Source organism: Myxocyprinus asiaticus, chromosome 43 (assembly GCF_019703515.2).
Source record: "Myxocyprinus asiaticus isolate MX2 ecotype Aquarium Trade chromosome 43, UBuf_Myxa_2, whole genome shotgun sequence".
NCBI classification, from domain to species: Eukaryota; Metazoa; Chordata; class Actinopteri; order Cypriniformes; family Catostomidae; genus Myxocyprinus; species Myxocyprinus asiaticus.
In genome coordinates this window covers 1,695,337-1,720,000 of record NC_059386.1, presented here as the reverse complement: position 1 = coordinate 1,720,000, position 24,664 = coordinate 1,695,337, and the positions used below count along the sequence as shown (strand labels likewise).

At 40.9% G+C, this 24,664-nt stretch overlaps 1 protein-coding gene across 6 annotated transcripts in view; it reads left to right on the top strand.

Moving 5' to 3' along the window:
- The window catches only part of nrg1 (neuregulin 1), an 80,120-nt gene extending 57,804 nt beyond the window's left edge, over positions 1-22,316 (top strand). For 3 of the 6 annotated variants that reach the window (XM_051685218.1, XM_051685214.1, XM_051685220.1), the window contains 7 exons: positions 1,883-1,941; positions 8,208-8,231; positions 11,710-11,812; positions 11,947-12,061; positions 12,863-12,993; positions 17,438-17,638; positions 19,593-22,316. In XM_051685218.1, coding sequence (XP_051541178.1) covers positions 1,883-1,941; positions 8,208-8,231; positions 11,710-11,812; positions 11,947-12,061; positions 12,863-12,993; positions 17,438-17,638; positions 19,593-20,253 — 1,294 coding nt within the window. In that variant the 3' untranslated portion in view covers positions 20,254-22,316. Of the gene's footprint in view, positions 1-973; positions 1,042-1,882; positions 1,942-8,207; positions 8,232-11,709; positions 11,813-11,946; positions 12,062-12,862; positions 12,994-17,437; positions 17,639-19,592 lie in introns of all 6 variants that reach the window. The other 3 variants (XM_051685219.1, XM_051685216.1, XM_051685215.1) reach the window with 2 other exon arrangements.
- The last annotated feature ends 2,348 nt before the right edge of the window (positions 22,317-24,664 follow it).

Below are 24,664 nucleotides of genomic sequence, written 5' to 3'. Positions count from 1 at the left end.
TGTCGATTGAGTTTAACTTGTATTGATCACGGAATATTCTTTTAGGTAAGTAGTCCACTAGCAAACATCCAGAACACTCTTACATTGTGCTGCAAGCAGCACTCCCATAGTCACTCGTTTCCGCTGAATGTGAGTGTAATTTCACTTGTGATAAATGTGAAATAGATCTCATACATCCATATGAACATCTGTCAGTGTGATTGTTGAGGCAGACAGCTGCTCCAGCAGTGTGCAGCAGTGTGTGTGTGTGTGTGTGTGTGTGTGTGTGTGTGTGTGTGTGTGTGTGTGTGTGCGTGTGTGTGTGCGTGTAGGAGGGGTTTTCATAGTTATCAGAGGGCAGATGTTCAGATCATGACTGCAAATAGCTTGGCCCTGAACCTTTATGTTTCAAATAAATAAATGCGTGAATGAATTAATACAAATTATTATTATTATAATTTATTATTATTATTATTATTATTATTATTATTGTATAGCTCCTTTCAAGCAGTATAGCACTGCTTCACAGTATCCTGGCCACTCTTTTCCAAATAATGAATGAGGATGGGGACTGGAAAATTACAAAAAAGCACCATATACAGATTATAAAAGTAGTCTGTATGACTTGAGTACTATTTTCCAAGTCTTCTGAAGTCATACAATAGCTTTATGTGTGGAACAGACCAATACCAAAAAAATGTATTTACTAAAAAAGTTCCCTTTGCCGAAGCTCTCAAATCAAATATAACCACAAGACACGTTACACTTGTAATCCATTTCAGAATTTTCAGAACTGGGTGGACTGTTCCTTTAAATTCAAATAAAACGGCAATAACTACAGTATTAAATGGGGTATTAACAATTTTCCAACAGCTACCCAATGCAAGTGTTTGATGGAGTGTTTATCCTGTGTGTTTGTATAGTGTTGTTGTGTACTGTTGTGTTGTGTTGTGTTGTGATATGTTGTGCTGTGTTCATCCTCTCTTTAACGCAGGTGTCCTCCCGGATACACAGGGAACCGCTGTCAAACCACAGACCCTGTGCGAGTCATAGACCCCAAACGTATGTGCAGTCAGTGAACGCCCCCTCACCCCCAAACACACACGCCATCACTGCTGTTTCCACGCTGCCTTTACCACTCCGCCATTTCCAAAAGCTTTCTCTGTATGACGATCTACTGTATGTATCTATGTGTCTGCCAGGCCTTGGATCTGTCCCGTGCATTCGATGTGGACCCTAAAGATGCCCTACTGTCATCTCTGCCAACATCTACACTAGAGATACTAATAACTGCAAAGAAATATTCAGAGACTACTCTCTTTTAGTACTATTTGAGCCATTGAAGGAATAAATCGCCCAAAAATGAAAAGTATCATTATTTTCTCACCCTCATGTCATCCCAACCTGTATGACAAAAGGAGAAATTATGAAATTTTGTATTTATGTTTTTCATAAAATGAAAGTAAACAAGGACTGGGACTGTCAAGTTTCAAAATAAAAAAATAACACCAGAAGGTGTCATAATCCATATGACCTTTGCTCTATATTCAAAGACATACGATATCTTTGTGTGAGGAACAGACCCAAATGTAAGCCATTATTCACTGGCATGACATTCTGTCAAAATTCTTATTTTGTGTTCCATGGAAGAAGAAAGTCATATGGGTTTGGAACAAAATTAAGGTGTGTAAATAATGACAGATTTTGTATTTTTTTGGAGGAATATTCATTTAATTGGCTCTCGAAACTGGAGAGAAAGTGCACATGATGAAATAAGGCGGACTGTTGCGAGGCATTCAGTGGGCAACAGCAGACACGTGTGTGTGTGGGGAACTTTTGGGTGTCAAACTCACTTCCTGTCTTTCTTCTCTCTTCTCTCTGTGACTTCTGTCTGTCCTCTCAGGTGCCCTGATGAGTTTACTGGTGAACGCTGCCAAAACTACATAATGGCCAGTTTCTACAGTACGTCTGTTTTCTCTTCCTGTCTGTGCTTGAATGGGAGCATGCTCAGTCAGCGCTTTTTCCTCTTGCTTTGGTTTTGTGTTCTGTACCAAACGTTAGTCAGATCAGACAGTGTTTGTTATGTTATTTTTTCAGTTCCTTCTCTTTGCATGTTTAGCGTTTGTTAATCTAGTTTTGTTCTGTTGGATACTAGTTAGCTGACAATAGTTAGATATGGTTGACATTCAACAGTTTTTACACATGTGAGTTATTAATTTGGGGATATCTCACATTAGTGTGTTATTAGACTATTGCAGCATCAGGTGAAATGACTCCCAATGTTATGAACTGTGACTTTAGGATCAGCTCATTGTGTTTTATGAACTAGTCATCATGTATAATGGAAGTCCTATGAATCTGCCTTGTCTCCGGGTCATTCTCAGGAAATGCTGCCATTTGAGCTTGAACATTTCAGGATTTTTTTTTTTTTTTTTACATTTAATTTGAAAAGGTTACTGCTGAACTTTCAATAAATCATATTTTCCCACCTCACACTCAAAGTATCAGGGCCGTTACCACCATAGACATTAGGGGACCACAATAAAGATCCTAATTATGTTCTTACAGCCTTGCAAAGTACAAAAAGTTTAAACTTAAAGTATTATTTTTTTTAAATAAAAGTTACTTACAAAAAGTAGCTAACTACATTAAACGGTTCATGGCATTTTTCCTGATTATGGTGGCCTAAAATTGCCTGAATTTGCTGTGGCTTTTCTCAAAAAGTTCAATGCCATTTACAGTGTTTTCTGTAGTGTTTTGCAGTGAAAACTCACAAAAAATTAGGCTACAGTATACTTGTGTAATTTGTGTCAGTGACAGTATAAGAGCAATTGTATGACATTATTTTAGCGCACAACAACTGAATATGCAGCTAGCATAATAAATACAAAAATATTATACATTTAAGAGGTGAAACCCTTTATATGGCTAAAACAAGTTAAAAAACAAGTTTTGTTTTTTGTCACTCTTTCCCGATCAGTTTCACCAGGGATGAACTGCTGAATATTCGGCAGAGCATACCTGATAATTCCAGTGTTTGATTATTCGGACGTTTTATTAGACATCTTAGTTGGAGGCGCAGTGGTGCTCTACAAGCGATCCAAAAGATGCATGCAAGGGAAGCATCAACACGGCTTTAGGACTCTGCTGCTGAGTGTTGCAACAGCTGGCTGATCACATCACAGTCATGGAGCAACAACACCCGGACTCACTTATTATTATTCTGGGAGATTTTAATAAAGCTAACCTTACCCACGAACTGCCGAAATACAAACAGCACATCACATGCCCCACCAGAGACAGAAATATACTGGATCACTGCTACACCATTGTAAAGGATGCATATCGCTCTGTCCCACATGCAGCTTTATGTCTTTCTGGTCACTGTCTGGTTCATCTTCTCCCGACCTACAAGCAGAAACTAAAGCTAAGCCTTTAGTAAGGACTGTAAAGAGATGGACCAGTGAAGCAGAGCTGGAACTACAAGCCTGCATTGACTGCACTGATTGAAGTGTTTTTGAAGCTGCAGCCACAGACCTGGACGAGTTCACAGATACTGTGACATCATATATCAGTTTCTGTGAGGATATGTGCATTCCTACTAGGACATTTTTATAATTCAATAACGATAAACCATGGTTTACAGGAAAACTCAGACAGCTTCGTCATGCCAAAGAGGATGCTTACAGATGTGGGGATAAAATATTGTACAACCAGTCCAGGAACACACTGACTAAGGAAATCAGAGTGGCTAAAAGAAGCTACTCTGAAAATCTGAAAAAAATAGTTTTCAGCCAACGATCCTGCATCTGTGTGGAAAGGCCTGAAAAGCATCACCAAGTACAAGAAACCTCCCCCTCGCTCTGTAAAGGGTCAACTAATGGCTGATGAACTGAATGTGTTTTACAGCAGGTTTGAAAAGCCCAGTCTGACACCCCTCCCCCGCTCTGATCTTCACTTCACTTCACACACACACCAACACCTCCTGGAACCCCCTCCTCCCCCTCCTGCTACTTAATTCTGCACTTATGATCTGTGAGGAGGATGTGTGCTGGGTCTTTCGGAAACAAAAGACTAGAATAGCTTCAGGTCCAGACGGTGTTTCACCTGCCTGTCTGAAAGTCTGCGCTGACCAACTGGCCCCCATCTTCACCCAGATCTTCAATAGATCACTGGAGCAGTGTGAAGTTCCCTGCTGCTTCAAACACTCCACCATCATTCCGGTTCCTCAAAAAAAAAAAAAAAAAAAAAAAAAAACAGAATCACAGGACTTAATGACTACAGACCTGTCGCTCTCAAGTCTGTCGTCATGAAGTCGTTTGAGAGACTGGTTTTGGCCTACTTGAAGGACATCGCTCGACCCCTGCTGGACCCCCTTCAGTTTGCTACCGAGCAAACAGGCCTGTGGATGATGCTGTCAATATGGGACTGCATTATATCCTGCAACACCTCGACAAACCTGGGACTTATGCAAGGATCCTATTTGTGGACTTCAGTTCAGCCTTCAATACCATCATGCCTGATCTTCTCTCAACCAAACTGACCCAGTTCTCCGTGCCCACCTCAATCTGTTGATGGATCACCAGCTTTCTGACATCTAGGCAGCAGCTACTGAGACTGGGGAAACTCACATCCGGGACCCTCACTATTAGCACTGGTGCTCCTCAGGGATGCGTTCTCTCTCCACTGCTCTTCTCCCTGTACACGAATGACTGCCCACACCATCCTGAACAGCACTGTGGCAGCAGTGGAGTCATTCAGGTTCCTGGGCTCTACCATCTCTCAGAACCTGAAGTGGGAGACCACCAGCAGAGGTTGTACTTCCTTCGCCAGCTGAGAAAGTTCAACCTGCCACAGGAGCTGCTGACACATTTCTTCTCGGCCGTCATTGAGTCTGTCCTGTGTATTTTAAGCTTTCTATATCAGAATTTTAAGCTGATATAGAAATGCCAATCATGAACGCATTCTAAGTCTCATTTTTCCAACCTAGTCTCATAGAATAAACATCACTATAACTACATTTTTGTAACTGAGTTTTGCGTTTCGCTACAGTTTACTGGTGAAATAAACATTAGAGGCGCTACAACAACTGCCCATTTATTCTTTTTCACACAAATCACGAGGACAGCTGCTGATTATGACTTTATAAACTTACTAACTTATTTTTCACACTATTACTGACACACTATGTTATGATATCGAAACACTTTTACTGTAATGCATCATTTGAAAAATTAAAAATCTTTACCTCGTAAAAACTAGTAACTAGTAGCACCTAATAAACAAGCAAAAAAATTAAAATCTAGAGAAAATAGTTTTCCTTAAAATTTATATGTGATTATTTTTATTCAAAATAACTAACATGGTTTTCTACTTTTGAGGAAATGCGGTGCCAATTTCCACATATGTGGTCTTCATGTTTATCAGTGAGTTGACGCACGAAAAATTAACTGATTTTTTAAAGTGGTATATCAAACGAAACTAGAGACTCTACTTTTTACAACCAGGTTTCAATGAAAAAAAAACATAAAGGGATTTCTTATCAGAGGCACTTTTGTTGCCACTGTGTCCGTAGGAGCACTTCAAGGAAATCGCTGGCATGCTGTTGTGTCATGTGACTCGGTGTGGCATTAAATGACAGTCTAGAGTCTTGTGAACACTATTCACTCAGTTTTTATTCATTTAAATTATGCGTTGCCAAGCCAAAATACAATGTCCACGCATGTGGACGCAGGGTCGCAAGAGTTTAATGCTTGTATTACAGATCTACTTACATTTACACACTTATTCCAATGTGATTAGCTTGCGCGGTAGCTCACCTTATAAGAGTATTGGACTTACGACTCAGAAGACCGTGGTTAGAGTTCTTGGCAAACTAGCCGCAAACTTGCCACAAATTTGATGCAAATTTGCCACTCATTATTTTCTCATTCAAATGAGCTTGTGATTTGCCACAAATGTTTGCCAGACGTTTACAGCTCTTCACCGTGAACCTGCAGCAAACCATCGGCAACAATGGACAATTTGCTGCAAGTTTGCTGCAAAACTCATTTGCATGTGAAAATAATCAGTGGCAAATTTGAGGCAAGTTTGCTCTCGATTTTGTAAGGGTGTTGCTTTTACAACACTATTGGTTGGTTTAGGTTAAAGTTTAAGGTCAGGGAGGTAAGTTTTACTCATTAAAACCTCACTTTAAAAACCTTGTGTGACTATAACATCATTTCAGTTGTTTTTGGTGCCCCCCGCTGGACATTTCACTGGGAAACTGCAGCGATACGTGTAATGAAGCACGTAATTTTGTTTTGCAAAAATGTTGCCATGGTCACGTTATGTTCAGACTGCATTTTCTGGTGCAACAGCGCATTATGTGAGCACTGCAAATGAACTGAGGCCGTCGCCAACCCGCACCACAGAGTCAAACCATTTAATAAAGATTAAACGCTGGCTGTGATGTACGCGTGCCTTTCAAACTTTTAGACAATGATTTTGATAGTGAACGCAAAAGGTTTGGTATTCACTTTAACATTTGTGTAATGGCAAATGTATTAATGCAGGGTTAATGATAAACAGTGACACAGAGGAGATGCTTACTCTGTTTCTGTGGAGATGAATGGCATCTGTGCAGTTGGATGTCTCGACTGCTTCGAGAAATCGTTTGCCACTGTCAATATGGAGAAAAGTGATTGGATTACCTCAGATTCACGAAATTATACAAAATTGCAAGCTACCACAAATGATGTGGAGATCGGTTGAAATTGCATAAATTCTTGCGACCAGGATCGCAAAATCCTTTAGGGACAGATTGAAGCCATTTAAATCTATATATATTTTTAAATATGTGACAATTAGATTAAGTTTAATTAGGGTGACATTAAACGATAAAACTAAATTGAATATATTTACATTTATGCATTTTGACAGAAGTTTTTTTCCAAAGCGACTTACAGTGCATTCAAGGTATAATTTTTTTTTTTTAATTTGTGTGTTCCCATCGAACCCATGACCTTGGCATTCCTAACGCCATGCTCTACCATGCTATACCAGTTGAGCTACAGGAACCCTATAAATATATAAATTTATACTAAATATAAACTAATAAAATAAAATAAAAAAACACCCTATTTTATGTAGCTAAATTGAAATATAGTCATAAACATCCCCAATACACGAAATATTTCACTTTAAAAAAAAAGAAAGCAAAGTCCCTTTAAGGCTGTGTGGGCCTCAAGTGAATCAGTGAATTATTTAAGTGAACTAGTTCGTTTACATGAAGCATCCGAATGAACGAAATACTGGAAAAGCATTCGAATGAACGAAAATAAAGTTAGTGAATCTTTGCTGATGTGTTAAGAAAATTGCCTTAAAAGTTAAAGTCATTGTATACACTGTTTTTGTAATTGTTTATGTAAATAAGGGACACAGAAGGAAGTGATTTTGTGGAATGACCCTTGTGATTTATTTAGTGGAAATTGATATGTGCATTTTTGAGTACCATTGCATTTTGTATATTTTAAGAGATTGTTTTGTTAACCAATTATCATTTCTCACTAGAGGAAGAGAGATATATCACTGCCTGTTATGTCTTTGCTTTGAAAGGAATGAAAGTTATTGAACAGTGTTGTGCTTAATGTCATTCCCTTTAAACTTGAACTGGCTCAGTTATCAGTACAACAAGCAACAGCAGGTTTTCTTAGTTAAGTTGAGTGAGATCTGCATGTCTTTAACAGCATGTTTATCTAAAACATGTGTTGGTGTTATCAGAATAAAATCTGAATTTGTTTGTAGTGGACCGTTGAGGGTCAGTCTGTATAATGATGCGAGCACAGGGGTGTTTGCATGTGCATGTTCTTGTATCATAATGATAACCAACATCGGCCAACCATAAGTGTCTGTATATAGAGATACACATCACTATATACGTGTTATAAACCATCCATACCTCTATATCTCTAATGCTTATTAAAATGTGACATTTTTGAAAGCATTAAATCATGCATTGTGATGGTGGGGTTAAAGTCAAAGAGAATAGAGTTCACTGGGGGGTTAGGTACAGTATATAATTTGTAATGTATCCTAATTATACATGCAGCTATATGGTATTTTATTGTGGTGTTTTGAGGTGGAGTCATCTTGTGTATTTGTCAGTCAGAGTGATATCACCGCTCCAATCTCCAACCAACTGTTTTTGTTTGTTTTCTTTCTGTTCATCACCTTATCTGCCTCAGCAGAACATCTTGGGATTGAATTTATGGGTATGAATCGTCTTTCCTCCTAGTTTGCAGATTTGTAGGTCTAGAAGCTTGCGCCTGTTTCCTTCAATTCAGCTGGTTTCCTTTTGCTCATGAAGGGATCAAACAGCCATAACAGATGATTGGAGATGATTTGAATCACTATTATTTATTATATCAATATTATATTAAGACATTCAGCGTGAGCTGGCTGTTCAGAAAGTACTGCCGGTTTCTGGTCTGCTCCAAAGCATGTGAAGTGCGGGCGGCATCAGCCTTTATGCTAGGAAGGATGTTGTTAATTATTCACGAAGACCATCTTCCATTCAAGGCAGATCTTATACACACACAGCCAGCCAGATCAATCCACACACACATTGTCCTGCAGTAGTTATGCTGTGTTCAGATCCCTTCAGCTTTGCTTTGCCCTCCATTCATGCATCCCTCTGTCTTCAGCATGACATTGCCATTTCTCACTGTATTCTTTGTGTTTATTCATACTTTTCTCCCATGTGTCTACTTCTCCTCAGTGTTTTATCCATGTTTAAACATTGTAACAGCAGTTGAGTTGTGTGTTTTATTTTGTGCATCAAGAAGACGTTCATTTTACCTCAGAAAAAGATTAAAGTTCAGAATAAAATGGTAACAGTGTTTGCTCACAGGCTTGAATGATAAAGAGCCATAACAGAATTGAAATTCTGATTAGAAACATTAGAATATTCCAACCTGGTCTCATAGAATCACATTACTATTCCTACATTTTCGCAAAATGTTTTTTATGTGGCCTGTTGTACATGACACAGCAGTTTCCTGGTGAAATGAACACTAGAGGCGCTACAACAACAATTACTTTTATTCACTTTCATATAAATCACGAGTAAAACAGCAAATTATCTGTTCAAAAACATTTACTTTTCGCCATGTTCCTCACACATTGCTATCTTATGACATCGAAACACTTTCACTATAGCACATGACTTGTAAGGCGATACATTTGTTGAGTCGACACGTGAGTCGAAAGTGTCATAGAGGCACCACAAAATACATGGTTGTGTTTTCCATCTCACATTTGATTTTATGAGACTATCAGTTAGGTTTAGGGTAGGGAGGTCGGTTTTGTTGATGTAAACTCGATAGAGCAATAACCTTAAAAACCTCATCTGAGAACATTTAACTCACTTTTAGCGCCACACAGTGGACATTTCACCTCAGAACTGCTGAGATACGTGTAATGAATCACTAAAGGTAATTTTGCAAAAATCGATTGAAGACCACATGCAATCAAAATCTGAGTGTTGTCACATTTAGTTTATTACATTTGATGAATTAGTTGTGAGATTTTAAACGTTTTTAAAATTAACTTTTACCAAATATATGCATTTTAAATGTAGAGTCTTTGGGAAAACTTGCTGAAAATATTTATGACATCATCTTGCACTCGGCTGTTTACAGAGTTTGTCCAATCGAATGACTCCTACAATGAGAATGTCCTCTATAACGTAAACTATTAAAGGCTTTTGGCGCTTTGAAAGGATGAGCCGTTCAATTTATTCTTCCCCAACTTCCTGTTTCAATAGAAAATAAAATGAAATAAAAACGGTACTTACATTGGGTCTATATTATGAAATAAATGCACATTTCCAGATACCAATACAGACACAATTATTTTTTTTTATTTTTTATTTTTTCCTGAGGATAAAATGTGTAATTTTGGCCATTTACACTATATTTAAAAGTCATAATTAAAAAATTTTTTTTAATATTTAATATTTTATTTTTCTTTATCATTTATAAACAATTAAGATTTTCAATCTTTTAACAGATTTTAATTTAAAAACATTTATAGCAAACGTTGTGACTGAGCGCTGTCTTTAACTGCTTGTATCTTTCAGCATTTTTTGCACGTTAAGATGAGTGGAAAGAGAAATAGAAACGTAATTATAGTTCATTTTTGTCACTATTAATCTTATGAATGCAATAGTTTTCATGGAAAATAATAATAACATTTCTAGTTTAGTAAAATACCTTTCATTTAAATTTGTATGTATCAATCCTCTCGATACAACATCAGTATTAGAAGTATAGATACTTTAGGATTGTTCTGCACATTTTCTTTTCTTTTGGTTGTTTAATTTGCCTGTGAGGAAGTGCTGCTGCCATTTCAGGACTATTTATTAAAGCCTTTAGCGTTCACAAATCGATTGGCCTTTGAAAATAGAAGATTAAACTAACAAAAACATTCAATCTTTTTCATATAGATACATCTGGCCCGTGCTGAAGGCTTCATTAAACGCAGTCTGTCAGTGTTGTGATCTTAACCTTGTATTGAAATGAGTGAAATGCATGACTGAGTGTTAAAGACATTGTCTAGTTGATCTGAGCCCTACAGGGCTTGTGTGTCATGTCGGAAGTGACGACATGATGATTCTCACTGACAGTGAATTAACACTCCTCCCAGACCTCATCCTAAGATCAATAAAGATCAACATGCATCTGTGTGTCCTTTAAATCCCTTTAATTACAAGCGTAACTGGAAACATGCATATGTGCTGCGTTCTTTTCTTACTTGGAGATCTGTTTAAATAACATTCTTAAAGGAATAGTTCACTCAAAAATGGAAATTCTGTCATTGTTTACTCTTAAGCTGCTCCAAACCCGTATGACCTTCTTTCTTCTGTGGAACACAAAAGGTGAATGTTCCATAATGAAAGTGATGAGAACTGGGGCTGTCAAGCTTCAAAGTGACAGAAAAGCACTGTAAAATTATCCTAAAATTTGTCAATATGACCCGTGCAAGATATTTTAAGTAGTTCTGTGTGAAGAACAGAGCAAACCGATTCAAGACATTATTCACTGAAACTCTTGATATCTGCCCTAACTGTCCTACGCATGTTCATGCGAGAAGTAATATCGTCTGATTCATAAACATATCATTCTTTTAAGTCTTTTCAATGGTCCAGTTAACAAAGCCAGTCTGAAAGATCTATTTACAAATTGGACTGATTCAGTTCACCAGTTCGACTCACTGACTCGATCCAGTCACAGCGGTTAACAGCTCACTGGAGGGGAGGATTATCAGTGACTCAAATTTGGGTCTGTTTACCACTCAAAGCCAAAGGCGTAGATTTGGCTTGAACATTGGGGGTGTTGCAGCATGAAGGATTTACCCATGTTTCCATTGATCATGGGATAAATAATGGAGGGGTTGTACTTGCTTGTTTTGACTAGGAGGTTACTTCCCCCCGATTCCCCAATTTGGAGCTTGAAAGCCCCAGTCACTTTCATTACATGAAAATGTCACATTTTATGTTCCATATAAGAAAGGAATTCATATGAGTTTGGAATGACAAGGGTGAGCAAATAATGACAGAATTTTCATTTCTGAGTCAACTAACCCTTTAATATCAAGTAAGAAGAGTATGAATGTGAATGTGATGCTAATGTGTGTTTATGTGTGTTTATTTTTTTCTGGAAGTGTAAAAAGCAATGTCATCTCTTCCAGAAGCAGAGGAGCTCTATCAGAAACGTGTTTTGACAATAACAGGCATCTGCATCGCTCTTCTAGTGGTTGGCATCATGTGTGTGGTGGCTTACTGCAAAACAAAGTAATTCACACTTTCACTGGTTTTAGTTTGTACTAATGTTCCTGGAGTTTTACTGAAAAACTAAAATGAGCAATATGAATGATTGAAACTCCTCCACTGTGGTCTAAGAGCTATGTGTGTTTTTACCCATGTAGAAAACAGAGGAAAAAACTGCATGATCGTTTGCGGCAGAGTTTACGAGAGCGAAGTGCTGCAGCTAAAGCCCCTCAACACCCGCACCCTCCCCCTGAAAATCTGCAGCTTGTCAATGTGAGTATTATCACATGATGGGAATTATCAGATTTAACATTACATAAATGTAAGGTCATTTGGAAATGTTACTGCTGAACTGTCTCGCAATCATATTTTCTCACCTCAGGACCAAAGTGCAGGGCATGGTGACATTCAGGACGCATCAATATTCTGATTGGTGGTCCACAAAATTAATTTTTCATTGACAGTTTCTTAAACTTTTACCCCCAGTCAAAATTTGTGGTTACAGTCTTGCAAAGTACTGTCATTAGTTATTTATTGTTACTAAATGTAAGCCTAATACTTAATGTGACATTGTTTCAACCCTGTTCCTGTACGTTTGGAAATTATAGGGTACAGCGGTGCTAAAGGCACACCTTAAGCAAAATGTGCTTTTTTCTGGTCACAAAGTATATCAACATTTCTTTTTATTGAATATTGATGGAGCAACATAATTTGTGTGAAAATAAATAATAACGGTAGGTTGTTTATTAAAAAAAAAAAATTAAGGTGGCAAGGGAGGCTTTTACCACACACTATAAAAGGCCCCCAAAGGGGTTATAGTTGTATCGTGTAAATAACGGGACAGTAGTTGAACAACAGTTTGCTGTTAATTACATATGTAGTTCATCATGGCACCATTTCCTAAGAATGACAGTATACACAACATTTCAGGGAACATGATCTTGGGTTTGAAGTCAACAGTCAAATAACAAGTAAACAAAGATTTTTTTTTTTTTTTCAATAATCAATGTTAATGAAATGAAACAGAGTTTCCAGATAAGACCCTGTCCAACTGTGCATTAACATGTATTTCAGCATTACATGCCGAACAATATGATCCCTCCTCATGTGCATGTGATGGACAAAGAAGCAGAAACATCTCTGTCCACAAATGAGTTCACTTCAACATATCCGTCAGCCGCTGTCACTCGCTCCAACAGCCAATGGTACAGTATCTCAAAAACTCAACAACGTACACACTAGATTACTGGACTGAAATGAGAAGATATGAGAACAGAGTGCAACAGTAGAGATCCAGAAGTTACTCTAACATCTCAATCAAGTTCTACTCAGTGAGTTTGATTTGTTGTGATAATGTAGAAACTTTTCAAGACAGACCTACCATAAGCTCTGAGTTTATTAAGTGATGATATATGATTCTGTTGAAGCCACAAGCTTATTTAATTTTTGAAAACAATTGTTTAATTTGCAGGACTCAGTGTGAATTACACTGTAAAATTTACTGTAAAAAACTTGCAGCTGTCAATACATACATAACACATAATCAAATGTGATGAGTCACACAGGAACTTCTGGGAATGACCAATTATTGTTTTTCACTGTAATTTTAACAATAGTTTACTGTAAAAATAGATGCATTCTCTTGTTAAACATAATATAATTTTTTGCAGTTAACTACAAGGTAAATCTATTAAAAAATATTTTACTACATGCAATACCATCCTGGTTACTTGCGTAACCTCCGTTCCCTGATGTAGGAAACGAGACGTTGTGTCGATGTAGTGATACTAGGGGTCACACTTGGGAGCCTGAAACACCTCTGGTCTTTGATAAAGGCCAATGAAAATTGGCAAGTGGTATTTGCATACCACTCCCCCAAACATACGGGTATAAAAGGAGCTGGTATGCAACCATTCATTCAGGTTTTGTGCTGAGGAGCCGAGACAATGTCCCGGCCATTTCAGCAGGTAGTCCAGCGTTGTGGCAGGAGGGACACAACGTCTCGTTCCCTCCATCAGGGAACGGAGGTTACACAAGTTCCTTATCTGTCACTCACTCGACGTTGTGTCGATGTAGAGACACTAGGGGTCCCTATATGAAACGCCACAACTGGCTGAACTGTGTTACGTGAACTGGCGGTGTGTGACAGGCAGACCACTGTGTGCCTCGTAGCCAGCGCACCAGGCCGACACGTAACCTCCCCCAACACTGTTATGAGTGTCGAACGGCCCTTCGGGGACAAGTCGACTACCCAAAAGATAGAGACAGGCTAGCCCAGTCGTGGCCTCTTATCCTCTCTTTATTTTATTTTTCTCTCCCCAAAGAAAAGAGTGAAATTTGTTAACCGACTGGGGCCACCAGATCTACGTCGGGGGGGTGGGGGTTGCCACTCCCAAGGGGAAGACACAGCAGAGACCACACCCCGCCCGGGAGGGGGGGGGGTATTTTGAGTGGAAATACGTCACATGGTCTTGCTGAGCTTTATCGGAAATATGTCATGTGGAGAAGTCCCATTGTAGGTCCTACCCAACGGGGGAGGAGTTTCTACAAACATGGTGACTGGGGCAGAGGGGCCTCTGCCCAAGGAAGACGCAATTTACCAACAGGGAAACGTATTAGAGGAAGATATATGTCGCATGGGGTTACCTATGGGGATCCAACACATGCGGAGCACCTACCCCAGTACAGGGCTTAGTTAGCACATGTCTGATCTGGCAGCGAGTTTCTCCGCAAACTCGTCTGCCACAGGGCTCGGAGGAAGTCATCCAGGGAACACAGTTTGTGAACACTACTAGGAGTCAACAGCGCATGTCTTCAGCTCAGGGGAGGTGAAAGGTGCTATGCGCAAGCGATACACCTGGCCAGCTGTCCCGGACTTATCTGCTTGTGCCTGCCACTACACGGGACGAAACCGGTTCCACCCGGAGATTGTAGAACCTCGCAAAGGTGTTGGGTGTTGCCCAGCCCGCTGCTCTGCAAATGTCTGTTAGACAGGTCAAGGCCCAGGAGGCCGCCACACTCCTGGTAGAATGGGCTCGTAGCCCTGCCAGTGGCAGCACGTCCTGAGCATGATATGCCATTGCTATGGCGTCAATAAGCCAGTGGGTGATCCTGTTCTTGGAGACAGCGCTTCCTTTATGCTGTAAACCAAAGCAGACAAAGAGCTGCTCAGAGACTCTTAAAGCTCTGCGTGCAATCCAAATAGATGTGTAAAGCGCGCACTGGACACAGCAATGTCAGGGCTGGGTCTGCCTCCTCCTGGGGCAGCGCTTGCAGGTTCACCACCTGATCCCTAAAAGGGGTTGTGGGAACCTTGGGCACATAGCCCCGCCGGGGTCTTGGGATCACGTGAGAGTAGCCCGGACCGAACTCCAGGCATGTTTCGCTGACAGAGAACGCTTGCAGTTCTCCTACCCTCTTGATGGAAGTGAGCGCAGTCAGGAGGGCAGTCTTCAAAGAGAGCGCCTTGAGCTCAGCTGACTGCAGGGGCTCAAAGGGGGCTCCCTGTAGACCCTGAAGGACTACAGAGAGGTCCCATGAGGGAATGAGGCGCGGTCTGAAGGGATCTGCTCCTCGTCCTCCCTGACCTTGCACAGGGTCTGTGCAAGTAGGCTCACTGGGGGAAACGCATATTTGCATAGTCCAGGGGGCCAGCTGTGTGCCAGCATGTCTATATTGAGAGGTGCCTCGGTCAGGGCGTACCAGAGCGGGCAGTGGGAGGATTCTTGGGAAGCGAACAGGTCTACCTGTGCCTGCCCGAATCGACTCCAAATCAGCTGGACCACCTGAGGGTGGAGTCTCCACTCTCCCCTGAGGGTAACCTGTCGTGACAGCGCATCCGCTGCAGTGTTGAGGTTGCCGGGGATGTGAGTGGCTCGCAGTGACTTGAGGTGCTGTTGACACCAGAGGAGGAGACGGTGGGCAAGTTGTGACATACAACGGGAGCGTAAACCGCCTTGACGGTTGATGTATGCCACTGTTGCTGTGTTGTCTGTCCGAACTAACACATGTTTGCCCTGGATCAATGGCCGAAACCTCCGCAGGGCGAGCAGAATTGCCAACAACTCGAGGCAGTTGATGTGCCAACGCAGCCGCGGGCCCGTCCAGGAGCCGGCGGCTGCGTGCCCATTGCATACAGCGCCCCAGCCCGTTTTGGAGGCATCTGTCGAAGCACTTACCTGGCTCCTTGTGACCACCGCCGGAACAGCCTGGGACAGGGAGTGAAGAAGCCTGTCCTCGTGACCCATGGAGACCGTCACATTGGGGTTGGATTTGTGCCACAGCTGGGCGCGCAGGGGCGGGGAGACCACCGCTGGAGCGCCAAACCTGCCAAAATGGAATGGTGGACGGTGGTCGTGATGACGGCCGTGCGCACCAGGTATTTGACCCAGGGAACAAGGAAACTGCTCTTTTGCTGAACTCTTGGGTACTGCAGCCACTTGGGCATGCAGCGAAATTAAATGAAAAGGTAACAAAAGATTCTCCTCCCGGCCCTCCACCGGGGGATGGAGTGGTCTGCTTACCAGCTCCAGAGCAGCGGGTTTCGTCGTCCCTGGGTCGCCTGTCTCAGGGGTGCTTTGAAGCCTTTTGCGGGTTCTTGGCAGCCGGTCGTGAGATGGGTGCCGTCTGCTTCCTGCGGTGGGCTCCATGCTGGGGCCACAGGGGGACGCCCTTAGCGACGAGCAGATGGGGTGCGGGATCTTGAGCCACGCCGGGGCAGGATGTGCCGGATAGCCTCCGTCTGCTGCTTCACTTCCGAGAACTGCTGGGCAAAGTCCTCAAAGGTGTTGCCGAACAGGCCAACCTGGGAAATGTCGGCCTCTCCCATCTCTACCAGGTTTAGCCAAAGGTGGCATTCCTGGACCACTAAGGTGGACAAGGTGGACCTTCGTCGCCCGGAGAGCGAGGTCGGTCGCCGAGCGCAGCTCCTGCATCAATCCCGGGCGGAACTAACCTTGTGCAGGGACTTGCAGGAGAGCCATGGCGTGCAGGGCGGAGGTGGCTTGTCCAGCGGCACCATAGGCTTTGGCCGTCAAGGACGACGTAAACCTGCAGGCCTTGGATGGGAGCTTTGGGCGCCCACACCAGGTGGCGGCGCTCTGCGGGCATAGGTGCACCGCGAGCACCTTATCAACTGGGGGGATCACCGAATAGCCCTTGGCCGCCCCACCATCAAGGGTAGTGAGGGCGGGGAGCTGAAAGATCGGGACCGGGCAGTAAAAGGTGCCTCCCACGACCTTGTCAGCTCCTCGTGCACTTCCGGGAAGAAAGGAACTGGGGCAGGGCGTGGCTGTGAGAGGTGCCGCGGCTGCCCGGGAAAGCATGTCCGTCATCTCCATGTCAGCCTGTGACTGGGTGATTGTACCCGAGGGGGGAGCCCAGCTGAGGCTTCCGCGTCCGACTGGACGAGCCCGCTCTCCGATGCTGCGCTCGAAAGCTCATCACCTTCGCGAGCCACGAACAATTTTCATTGGCCTTTTATCAAAGACCAGATGTGTTTCGGGCTCCCAAGAGTGACCCCCTAGTGTCACTACATCGACACAACGTAGAGTGAGTGACAGATAGGGAACTTTATATATAATCAGCTCAACTGAACTGAGGCATTAGAAACTTGTGTAAATAATGTTTGGTTTTGTTGGGTTCTCACAGTTGCAGTAACGGGCAAACAGAAAGCATGGGTTCTGACAGTCATGCAGTCCTGGTGAAGTCATCACTGGAGAATTGCCGACACGGGACACCCAGTCACAGAGGGCGTCTGAACGCTACAGGAGGTGTCCACCAGCTCCATGATTACCTGAAGAGCTCCAGAGAAACCCAGAGCTCCTGCAAAGACTCGCCCTACAGCGAGAGGTACCGCACCATACTGTACTATCTCTTCACAAATACAGTATCACACCTCACACTCATGCTGTAGCAACTGATTGATGAAAGTGAGGACATGTAATGATGTAATGATCCGTTTTGGGGAGTAACTAAATAAAATAACTACTTGTGCATTGTTCAGTAGGTGACAGTAGCTCAGCTGTTTTTCTAAACAGTGAAGCTTTTCCAGTAACAAGCTGTGGTCTAGTGCAACAAAACGCTACATCACTGTTTTAAACCAATTATGTTGTGCCAAGAAACTGAGGCAACAATCAAACACACTCTCCTAAACTGTCAACAGAATTAATGCGTTAACACATGCGATTAATTAAAAAAGTTTAACGTGTACATTTTCCTTATTCGCAAATAACACATTTACTGTTAAAACAGCATAAACACTGGTGTAAAGGGCGGAACCTATGCAATGTGTCCGCCCGGAGTCATTACACTGACGCACACACCACTAACACACAACATCACCAGAGCCATTCTACCAAGGTGGGCCTACAAGCTTAGCATAAAATAGCATGTTGCGGTGGTCCCATAGACATTCTATGGGTGGAACGGTCTAGTTGAATGTTACGCTCTCTCCTATGATAGATCTGCGGAGGTTGTTATCTCAATAAATACAAGAATCTCTGACAGCGCTTCCCTGGCAGTGATAAAATGATGTAGAAAGGACCGCTTAATGTTATTTGATGTACAAACAAGCCCAGATGGGACTTGTGATAGAAATCAAGTATTTTTCAGCCTATGTAAGGCGCATTTTAATTACCACAGAAGCACGTCAAGTCTTAACTATCACTAAAATACAGAATGAGACATGTTTGTTTGCAAGCGCTTTTCATGGTGTTCAAAGCGGTGTTGATGCGAATCATGAATGCAGCTTTACAACTGCTGTAGGAAAGCGGATAGTCACAGTCTACCGACAGATTATTATTGCAGAGGATGAGAGTTTAAGAGATTTAATGCCCATTGCAATGAACATGCAACCTATGGAGAGACTGGTTCTTTCAATTATTCAAACTCTCACTTAGACTTTGGGAAACGTTTAATGTTACTTGAATTGGTGCTATTTTAGTACATTTCTATCTTTATATTGTGGAAGGCCTTGTTTGGAAAATGTTGATAAAGCATTATATTGCTACATATTGATTTGTTTTCTTTTGTAAGAAGGAAATAAATGCATTTTGACAAGAAAAGAAGTATATATAGTGTGTGTAGCAGCCAATAATGTAATAACTACCGTTAATGTAATAACTGCCAATAACGTAATAAATGTTCCATTCTTTATGTAATAAAAGTCAATAATGTAATAACTTACCAAAAATGTAATACATTTCTGAACCAATAACGTAATAACTTTTTGCCCATAATGTTATAAGTTCTTACATTATTGGCTGGGTTAATAAAAAAAGAATAAAAATGTGTTACATGATTGGTAGTTATTACATTATTGGCTGCTACATGTGTCAAATTTCAATTTATGGCTAAGGTCGCATTACTCTACATTAAGGAGTCCCTTAAAATAAAGTATTACCAAAAAATCTTCTTTAAATAGCTTCAGTATAGTCAGCTACTTTTTTATAAGCCGGTAGTGTAGCTAACTACTTTTTAAAAAAAGAGTATCTTTGCTGTAGTTTAACTACTTTATGTTATGAGAAGCTTATAGCTTGGGAAGTTACAGTTTCACAGTAGCTTCCCCAACACTGATGCTGCCAGCCTAAATAAAGTTGTTCATTCATTCCCAAAAATATTGTCACCTTTGCTTCCATTGAAGTTAGCTTCTTTTTATTACAAGTTTGTAGTTTAGCTAACTACTTTTTAGGGTTACTTAACTGTACTTTAACTATTACAGTTTCAAAATAGCTTCCCCAGCCCTGATAAGGATAGTACTACACTAGTCATGATATATAAACCAGGTGTGTGTTTCTTCCTCCAGGTACATCTCAGCCATGACCACACCCACCTGTCTGTCACCCATGGGGCTTCTCTCCACCGTGACTCCCTCCTCACCTCCCTCCGAGATGTCGGCTCCTCTCTCCAGTATTGCGACCTCTGTTCCGTCCATGGCAATGAGTCCCTCAGGAGAGGAAGAGCGTCCCCTGCTGTTCCGGACACCCCCGATCCTGCGTGACAAAAACCAGCCACTGAAGTCGGGCCATGCGCATCCTCTACGTAACTCTGCGCACTACAACCATGGCCTGGATCTGCTGAGCCCGCCACCTAGCCCCTTGCACATCACAGGAGATGAGGAGGACAAGCGTTTACCGCAGTACACGAGCAAAGCTGCAGCGGCTGCTTCGTCCTCACCCCTGCACAGCCCCCCTCACCAGAGTAACAGAACTCAGCAGGGCGGCCCGACGGAGCCGACCAGCATCAGTAACTCTGAGAGCAGCAGCTCTGAAAGCGAGACGGAGGACGAGCGAGTCGGTGAGGACACGCCGTTTCTAGGCTTACAGATCCCGCTGGCCGCCGGTTCCATGGTTCTGGACGGGCTGGAGGGCAACAGAACTAACCCTGCCCTGCACCTGTCGCCACACGATGACCTACAGTGTAGACTGAGCGCCATCATGGTCAACCAAGATCCCATAGCTGTGTGAGCGATGCATTGAAGAAAATTAACTACTAAAAAATCACCACCATTTTCTAAAATAAAGTATTGGAGGGAAATTATTGCAAAAAGTAAAACTTTAACTTTTATTTTAGTGATGTAGTGAAACAAAGACTTTTATAAATTCGTGTACAAAATGTGTTTGTGTCATGGAAAAAAGTGCCATTCACATGTAGCTGAGGTCACAATATTTCAATGGCAGAAAAAATATAATCAATGGTGCCTTTTAATTTCAGTTTTGGAAAAAGAGAAGCTGCATTATGACACTGGGCCATATATTCACGAAAAAAAAAAAAAAAAAACTCCACCAGCACTACATGTAGGAATCATTGATATCTGATTTAAACAGCTGTGGTAAAAAAAAAAAATTTGTTTTTATTCTCGCTGATCAAAATTCCTAGATTTTGACTTGAGTCTAAATATGTGCGGCTGCTGCATTACAACTGAAAATTGAATGTACTAAGTCACCCTGCAGTTCTTTATTTTACTTTTTCCACTGCAAGAGCAAAAATAGAATGAATCAAAAATGATATAAATGAAGAATTAATTAGAAAAAATGCTAAAAAAGACACAAATCATATCAAATCTGCTGTTAAACAAACATAATCATACCATAGACACTGTTGTTGTTTTATATAAAGTATATCAGACATTAGTTCTATGAGACAGTCATTAGAATTTTTTACATGTCATTTGTTGTTTTTCCATTTCTTTTCGATGACTCATATGGCTCACTTTGTCGATCATGTTCATTGGCTTCTCAAGCAATGCATCATGGAACGTTCTAGCACCAAGTTATGATACTGACTCTGTGTTATACAGCAGATGGCAACAGCTTTTTATTCATATTTCTTTTACTCTAATAATTATTGTCCAAATCTTTTTTAACAATGTCTTTTCATAACCATGTAGAATGTTACATTATATTCAAAATGTTCCTTTGTGTCATGTTTATGTGAATATGTGTTATTAGTTTAAGAAGAAATCACCTATTGTACAGAATTTTGTTATGTTCAGAGTGGTATATTTGAGAGACAGATGACGGGTGCGTGTGCTGTTTGCTTTAAAAGATTACTACAGTAAATTATGTATTCACTAGATTTTACTGACAAAAAAGTCTCTAACAATCTATCCAGCTTGCTGAACAGAAGACCCGGTTACACAAACAACACTTATAACCTAGGGGTTATGATGTTCACTGCTCTAGTGTGTGAAGGCCTTGTCCCCAAGTTTTATCTTTCATTAAATGTGGCCCATTTTGTTGTATTTATTTTCTTTATTTATTTGTTATTTATTTATTTATTATCTGGGCCTTATGTAATCTAGCATCTATAAATCTATATTTTAATAGCAATGAAAATAACAGATATTTGAAATATTTGGATACATTCACAAACCTTATTTTATAGTGTTTCTTTTTTTTTTTTTTTTTTTTTTTTTTTTTCATCATTCCATGATATTTCTGCATTGTTTTGCCATTTAGGCCTAGACTGTGTTGTTCAGTGTGTCATTCAAAACTCTTGTTCAAAAACAATAAATGTTCAACTTGACAAATATCCATGAACTTGATTGTACAGTTAAGCTGAACGGTTTCTGGGACACTTGAAAACACCCCTTATTCTGTTTGTGTTTTACCCAAGCCTTTATGTATGTTCTGTCCACCTTGAGAGCTGGTTGATTTTGGAAATGATATAATGTGATGATGGCTGCTTTAAACATGATGTCCTTTCTTCACGCCATACTTTTGTTTTCAGCTATGACTATTTATTTACTGTTTGGATATTCCAATCAAGGTATAAGTGTTCAAGCAGATATATTTTGGCCTAATCACATTGTCAATGAAGGAGAAGATACTGTCCATGAAAAAGAATAATAATGTGTTGTTCTGATATCTGCATGTGCACAGGAGGATGAATGCAGGCATGCATTGCACAACACAAACAAACAAGCATGGTCAGACATGTCAGTCAGACATGACAACAGTCAAACCATAAACAAATGTCCATTTCACCTGCTCTTGTGTGAAAAGCTCTATAAAATTTCTGGACGATATGTTTGATAGCATTTTGTTGTTTCATCTATTTATTTATTTTTTTACTATGTTATTCTCCACACACACTGTAAGCTGTTGAAGTTTAAAGTAGTTAAACTCTACTTTTGAATTGTATATCCTGCAATTATCTGTGACATGGTTAGGGACCAAGCACCAGTGGCACTGTTCGTTGGCACCTACTGTATCTGTTAGTTTTCTTATAATTTTGTCTACACCCATATGGTTAAAGTTGGTAAAATTTGGCACATTGATTTGAGTGTGTCTCAGTATTACTGATACAAATTTTGGGGTTGGTCTCTCAAACATTTTAGCACCTGCAACCATTCAAATTTTCATGCATATTTTAGCTAATAACTTTGAACCCAATGGTCTAGAATCAGAAATAATTTTTCCTCTGATTTCTTGGGTCTCTGAGTGTAGGAGAAGGAGTTTGTGTGGTCTAAAAGGAGAAATTTCTTCTTTTAGACCATACACACAATAAACTACAATATTAAAACTCAGTCTTGAACAACAGCGCTGTACTTAAAGAAAAAGTCACTGAACACTAAAATTATAAACATGGAATAATCAAGCATACTAACTTGATGGGTTTATATTCTAATAATTAAGTTCTACTGCTCAACTGCAGTCACAGTCAAGGAGCAGGCTAAACAGATGGCATATAAAATTAACCAATATGGTGCATAAGAAATGGTATGGAATGGTTTTCTGCCATTATACATGCAATTACAAAATATTTGTTTGAATAAACAGTATCTCATGAGATTAAAAATACCCAATGGAAATAGATTAGTATAATTTTATACATTAGTATAATAACTTTCCTGCTTGAGTGCATAAACACAACATGGAGGCTCTCACAAGGCTCCACTGAGTCACCCCTATTTTGCTGCCCTTCCTGCCGTGACTTATGTCTCTGCAGAACAAAAACTGGCTTTTCCCAGTGAGTGGGCATTTTCAAACCATTGAGATTCCCTACTTTCATTGGATAGTTTGCCCATGCTGGTATGGAAATGCCCATTGATTACTACATTGAGACTACATATTTTCATTGGATCGTTTAGAAATGGCCACCATGGTTTGAAAATGCTCACAAATTGGAAAACACCCATTACTGTTCTGCAGAGACCTATACTTGTTCCTACCTATTGCAGTTATCATCTGGAAAAGGTGGTAGTTTGATGAGGCAAGCAACAGTTCAAAGATAATGTTTATTCTTGATTTGGACATTTGCTGAATGAACACAGCCATCTTCTCAAAGGTAAATTGTTCCCACAGGGCTTAAGGGAGCTGATGGTCACTGGTGTCATTGGTCCACTTGTGGCTGTAGAGTGGGCAGGTGATTCTTCATGAAGCTGCTCCAAAACTAATCTGGCCATATTTGTGAGTGGTACCATCTCCTCCAGTTTAGCATCTCTGATACTGGTTAAACTGTCTGTGGTAGGGGTGTGTCTGGCTGTCCCATCAGCAGTTGGTGCTTACTGGGTCATGATCATTCGAACCAGAGCAGCAATACCCTATTATTTAAGCCCTGTGTATGGACTCAACCTGAGTCTTCTGTGAGTATCTGAACTCCTACTCTGGTGTGCAGAGCAGCCTTTACTATGTGGATTTCACATTACCAAAAAACTTGTTACCATTGGAGATTTGGACTCCTGGCACATAGGCTTTCTGAAGCTCTCTATCACCACTCAGAAACTGGTGTCCTGATCAGCCAGAGTTTTAAAAGAAGTTCCATATTAAGCAAACATACCTGAGAGCCATCAGAAAGAAGACTACTTCCATCTTAATCAGCACCTTCAAGTGAACACAATGAGTAGTCATGCAATTAAAAATTATACCCTAGCTCAGTTCATTGCTTCTCTGCCATTTCACCAGGAAAGGACCAAATAATCTACTTCTCTGGAACACTGGTTTCCTGACGCAGAGTCAGGCTGGTGGGAGATCTGTCATTGTTGTAATCCTCTCGTAACATCTGGCATTCTTCACAAGAATGCTGGTGGTGATATATAGCTTTTGTTCCAGTATGTTCTATAAATATCTGTGAAGACCAGAGCTTTCTGTCATAGAGTAATGGGGTGTTTTTGGATCCACGACTTAAGGATGTAAGGTGTCAGGACTCAGGTCTGTAGCATGCCACACATATCCTCCCACATGATTGAGTGCAGTCATTTCAGCAAATTCTGGTGATAGTGTAACCAGGCCTGATTCTCTTCTGGCAAGCTGTCAAACTGGGTTTGCCTTAATAAGATTACTTAAGCTTTCCGATATTCTAATGCTCCTGGGGTGCCTGTCTGTTCTGCTGCTTTGTACTGGAATCTTAAAGTGGCGTCTATAAAGTCTTCAA